Consider the following 6,240-nt stretch of genomic DNA (forward strand, 5'->3'; position numbering starts at 1 on the left):
TTGTGTGTGTGTGTGTCTGTCTCGCTGAATCAGGTTTTATCAGCCTTTTTAGATGCATAAAAACAGCAACATTTTCACCACGAGATCACATGACACTTTTCTAAGTAAATGGTAAACCACAGCAGTAGCAGAACCCTGCTTTCTCATTCCTCCGTGCCACTTGTTTCAGTTCACACCATCTTGTCAAAGCCACAATGGTCGGTTGGCTTTCCATCACCAGGCGAAAGACTAAAATATGAGGACCAATTAACTGGACATATCAACCCCATGAATCTCTAATACCGTAAAAGCATTCTGAGATCTGACATCTGCTGAACCAGTGAGCGCGGAGTGAGAGAAAGAAAGTGACAAGAATAGAGCGAGGCAGTCAGAAAATAAATGCTTGAAAGAGCCTTGTCCTCTAAGTGCTTCGAGGACCAGGCGAGATTCATTTTAGCTCCACTTTTGAACAAAGAAAAAGCGATCCTGAAAATAATTCTGACTACAAAAGTTACTTATATTATATTTCGCCTGTCACTCAGACTCCGTTGTGTTCCATGGATATCGTACAAAGCTTGGTGGGAAAACCTCCAGTGCCCGTATTAGTGCAGGTTGATGTTAATTACAAGGTCAGTCATTGATTTCGGCAGACTTCATTCCCAGAGCTGCATGTCAAACACAGACTTGCGACAAGTGTTAAAAGCTTTGGTTCCCCCATCCACAAATCCCCCTACACTCATCCAGCCTTATCTCTACAAGCAACCAGAAAGAGAGATCCGCAATCACTGATGGCTCCCTTCACCTGCACACACAGCATTTTAACGGTCTCTGGACAACCATGTTGAGAGGAAAACCCCATTATATTCACTCATTAAGGGCCTGTTTACATCTGGTCACATCATGTGTTTTTACTGGAAGGATAGCGATCTAATTGGTTAAGACGGTTCCATTTACACTTGCCCACATAAATGAGTCTCCACAAAACGAAATGCGATCTTCAATTCCTACGCTATATGCAAATTTAACAAAAGATATGCGCTGCATTTTATTTACCATCAGCTAATTTCAAGATCAAAGACTGCAACAGGCATTAAGGGCGTGTTCACACTTGGCATGTTTGCTTCGATTAAAACGAACCCTGGTGCGATTGCGCTGTTAGTGCGGTTCATTTGAATAATTGCGAACGCTCTCATCCGAACCCTGGTGCACAGCAAACAAGCGGACCGGGGCGAGCCCGCTGAAAAGATGGGCCTCTGTCCTCTTCCAAACAAACTCTGGTGCGGTTCTGATTACATATGGACCAAAGACATGTAAATTAACCAAAAACAGGAAGATGAGACCCTAAAAAAAGGACAGAATGCATAAGCATATCTGTTTTTTCTCGTCACAGTTGTGATGTTGCCATCACAGTTCAGTACAGGCATCAGAACCGCGTCTCCTCGCAGCAGATTGTTTGTGTGCTAGTTTACACATTTTATAAGCTCTTCACGAGTTCTCAGCTGGTCAAAATACCATCATATGTAAGCTACGCACATACAACGAGCACATTTAGCCCAGCACACAGCATTGTTTTTGATGTTCGGTAAGTTCTGTCTCAAAAGAGGCAATACGTCATAAAGGCAGACCAATCAGGTTGTGAACGTATCCCTATTCCTTTAGGTTCGGTGATAAAAAACGCCAATCTGAATGCTAAGCGGACCAGGACTAAATGTTTGGAGAATTTTTGGTCCAAACCAAATGAACCAAGGAACTGAACTACAAGTGTGAAGTCTGTGAACACACCCTAATTCTCACAACTTTATTTGTTTTTACTTTTAAAAGGTATGCATGAAGAACCATTAACATCCATGGAACCTTTCCACTATACAAAAAATGGTTCTTTAGATTATTCAAATATTCTTCATATTTAAGAAAAAAAATGGTTCTTTAAGAGTTGTTTACTAAAAGTTTCTTTGGAGAACCCCAAAATCCCACTGTGAAAACCCCCCTTTGAAACCTTTATTTTAAAGAGTGTACCGACTGATAACCTTGTGAAAGAGTTTTTGCAGGAATTAAGTATTTTTAAATCAATGTTCTTTCCACAGTCTTTCCGTTCGGTCTACTGCTACACCTCCTCCCACGTTCTTTCACCGGCTCAGACGCTAATAAACAGCGTGGCCTTGAGGTCAGGGTGAGGTGGGGGGGGGATTTGAATACACCAATGACAATCATCGCTCAAACAAAAGCAAGCGGATAAGAACGGCAAGGGACACAAAAAAGAGAGGAAGGGAGGGAAAGAAACAGGAGACGATGGTAGCAGAAAACCTTCTGAGACAGTTTAACTTTTGTTTGAATGCTCCTGGGTTTCTGGAAACGGCAGACAACGGAGACCCTTTTGCCTGTTTACTCAACACTTCTTCACTGTTTAACCCACTTGAGCTAGCGCTGTCCAAATCGCTGTGTGTGCTTGTTAGTGTGCGTCTGTACTCACACAGTTTAGAATAAGGTCATCTTGGCCTCCGCCTCCATCATCACAACAGCCTAACATTTTCCCCAACCCCCTCCTCCTCCTCCTCTCTTACACACACACACACCACTTGATGCATTCAGCCAGAGACGCCGCTACAGTAGCCCCCCTAACCCTGGCTTTCAATGAAAACACAGCGTCTCCATGGCAACGGGTTCAAGCATTTTTTGACCCGTGTTCACTAGGAGGGTATTATAACACAATCAGTAGCTGCTATTGTGCAGATCTCTGCTCCCTGTAGCCTACATTTCAGTCTGGAACTAGAAAGATGAACTGGCTTAAGTTTTATAATCATAAAACTAGTTAAACCCACTTCCTGCCCGTATAGCTCTGAATTTAAAAAGCAATAATGAGGTTATTAAAATAAAGCTTTTAGTCCTACTGTATATTGGTGTGCTTGAAGTTGGTCTGATTGTTTTTTAAAAGGCACGCAATGAAAATGAGTCTACAGGGGCCACTGAGTCGAGCGCACAAAACAATGCTTTGACCCTTAAAATATTTCACAACTGCTGTGTATAAAGGCAAAAGCTCCCAGGACACTGAACTAAACGGATGCGATGGGGAAGGGGGAAAAAAAACACACACACAAGGCCTGTTTATACTGTTCGCTTAAGCGAGGCAATCATGACCCCTTCTTCCGCTGCTCTGTTCATAAATAAAACAAATCCTTTGTTTCGTTATTCTAGTTTTCCTCGTGAAGTGCAGCCGATGTACTGTGAAATGGGCCCAGGCAGAAGAGGACCAGACCATGAATAAGTTAAAGGAGTAAATTGTTTTGTTTTTTGATGGTTTTTTTGTACAAAGTACTGCATCCTGTGATGTCACAAAGCTTTGACACATCATATCCTCATAATACATAATGTATTATCCTATATAATACAAATATGCCATATATAAGACTATCCATGGCTTTTATTGTAGAATTTCGACATGTAAAATGTCTTAAGATCTTTTAGAGTGTGTGGACACTCAAGCAACAGTTTTTCCTGACACACACACACACACACCAGCTCTGCTCGCTCGCTGTCAGGTGTTGTGCACCTGCGGACTGTGACACGGCCACTGAATAATTAAACTGCAAAGACACCGAGGAGCTGCTGAATATACGATCAAAAGGAGCTAAAGTGCACGAGGTGAAGCGTGTAAAGAAATATGACGAACCACCAGGCGGTGACGTCAGCCTATGATATGAACAGCTCTGCGATATACAGGTAAATGTATTGATTTTCGGCCAAATAAAATAACAATTCAACAATATGTTGTGTCTTAATTTATTTTAATAGTTTTAAAAGATAAGACTAAAATAATACTAAGTTGAAACCAACATTTATATATATATACGTGTATAACGTCCGAGTCACACTGTTGCGTGATGGATTGATTTACATGTCCTTTCAGCTGGAAATAATATGACATGATGTGAACGGAGAAAAGGACTCAAAACAGAGAGAAATGTGGCAAGAGAGAGAGAGAGAGAGAGAGAGCACTCAAGGACGACTGGATAAGGTCCATAGTTTCGCAAACAAACACACCTGTCAACACGTATGAGGAAAAAAAGCACTTCCCAAGGCCACACCTAGAGAAACATGGCGCTTATCGAAACCAAAGTCATACTATCTCCAGGGAACGAAACTAGATGAATAACCAAACCGGTAAAGTTATTTTCCCTCGTACTGCAAAACACTGGCCTGGTTAATACATTTATTTTAAGATGAATATAGTCGTGTAGTTAGAGTTCAGTGAGAGAAGCGCGCGCACGATTTAGATAAGGATTTCTATCCCCGACTGGCACTTTTATTGAGTCCATTTGAATGAAAGTGAAAGAGCACAGTGATATTCCTTTTACTGTTTATTTAAAGATTATAATGTCTTACCTTGAATAAATAGGAGAAAGAGTGCGCTTAACAGTCCTGGCATGTTCATCGGAGGGAGGGAAGGGTGGACAGTCCACCTTTTTAAAAATGATCTGTTGTCCGCTTGAACTCGGCACCGAATCGCGTAAAAACAACCGAGACAGTCAGATGGAGGGAGAAACTTATGTGGTTCCTCTAGTTTCTTTCAATGATCGAGAAGAGAAACTTAATGTTAAGGTGCGTCGCTGTAGCCTGTTCAGCTCGTCCCTCTTGAGTTGGTTTACAATCTAGCGTCCGAGTTCCCTTTTAACTCGTATGGACCGCTTATGTCCTCAGAAACTGCGTCGCGGCGTCCGGCGGCCAGGTAAGAAGCGTCCTACAGGTGAATAAATATCCGGTAAGTGAGTTCTAGGTTTCTCAGCCTCAGACGGTGGAGTCTCAAACCTGTCGCCCTGGGATCAGACTCTGGTGAAACTCTATCAGGAGCGCGGAGCTCATTGGACACAGTCGTGTGATGTCATGCCGCACGTCACGCTGCATTTAAAGTCACCTAAAATTCAGAAGAGGCTCGGTACTTTCCAGAATCAAGGAGGTTTTTGACCATTATACTCCTTTCAGTTTCAGGCAACTGAAATATAATTCCCTCCGAACAAGACCTGAATTGTCATAATTTCATTTAACAGTCCTCATGTTTCGTATTATAAAGTTCCGACGCTGAATAAGGCTATGATAAGGCTACACACACCCACTCCGTCATAATGAAGTCCCTTTGTCTTTTTTCGTCACACCTCTCTTCTGGAGACTATATTTTGGAAAACAATAACATTTGTTGCGTGGAGTTATAAAACGATGCAACAGAACACGCAATGAGCGCGGAAATATATTTTGGGGAAGTTTAGTTGCGAGTTGTGGGTGAAGTAGGTAGGCTACAAAGTAGCTCTAGCTCTCCCCCTGCTGGTAACAACTACACACTACAGACACTACAGCCAGCCACATTTGACCCTTGCATCTGCATTTCCGAATGAACATTGATTTTGTTCAGAATCTAGATGCTGTGGAAGCTATTTTTCCTTACACATAAGGCAAAATACAATCACACAGAACAAAACTGTACGTTTAAATAAGATCAGTTTTGATTGCTGAAATAGTTGTGTGTCCTATATGGGCAGAAGTGCTTGACTCACATTCAGTTTCTGTCACTTCTACCACCCCATTAAATCAAAAGTGAAGCGTCTCTCTCCTTACTCATTCTCTCTGTGGTTTGCACTGGGCCAATGACACGTACAGCACTTTGACTCTCATTAGCTGCTTTGCCCTAGTTTGCTCTCTCTGAAGTTTCTCGTCCCCAGCTCATTTACCCCTTCCATCTTTTCTCCATTTCAGTTTTCTTCATTTTTATCTCTTTTCTTTAGACCCTTTCTCATTCTTTAGCTCAGAGGTGATTAAGAGCTGAGCTGGTAATGGGACTTGGAGGTGCTGATAAGTCTGTTAACTTTAATTAAAGACATTTACGGGTATGTAAAGACATTTAGCCAGAAGCTAAAGACCATTTCTGATTACATCTCTAAATCCTTTTTCTCATGTTCTCACTCTCTTTCTCTCTCTTTTTACAAGCATATTCCTACACTCTTGGCTAACATTCTGCTCGGTTCAGTTTTATGAGCGGCCAGCATTTCCTATACGGTTTGCAGTTCAGAAATTAGCATTTGGTGTTATTTGTGATTATACTATGTTCCTTTATAGCCAGAAGCAGGACGTGACTGCCGATAAAAACACAGACTTATCTCATTATGATATAGGCTACTGTAGCAGCATATAAATTAGTGTGTTCTGTTTTATCAGCCTCCATATTTGTATTATTGCTTCCGTTTCGTTGTGTGTGTTGACATTTGTTGTGTTTAT

The 6,240-nt window shown here is 41.7% G+C and overlaps 1 protein-coding gene across 2 annotated transcripts in view; it reads right to left on the reverse strand.

Moving 5' to 3' along the window:
* The window catches only part of LOC307138098 (nectin-2), an 82,515-nt gene extending 77,703 nt beyond the window's left edge, over positions 1-4,812 (reverse strand). The window contains exon 1 of one of the 2 annotated variants that reach the window (XM_079836239.1): positions 4,360-4,790. In XM_079836239.1, coding sequence (XP_079692365.1) covers positions 4,360-4,408 — 49 coding nt within the window. In that variant the 5' untranslated portion in view covers positions 4,409-4,790. Of the gene's footprint in view, positions 1-4,359 lie in introns of both variants that reach the window. The other variant, XM_079836238.1, reaches the window with a different exon arrangement.
* Positions 4,813-6,240: the final 1,428 nt, after the last annotated feature.

Source organism: Gobio gobio (genome assembly GCF_949357685.1).
Source record: "Gobio gobio genome assembly, chromosome: 15".
In the NCBI taxonomy this organism is placed as follows: domain Eukaryota; kingdom Metazoa; phylum Chordata; class Actinopteri; order Cypriniformes; family Gobionidae; genus Gobio; species Gobio gobio.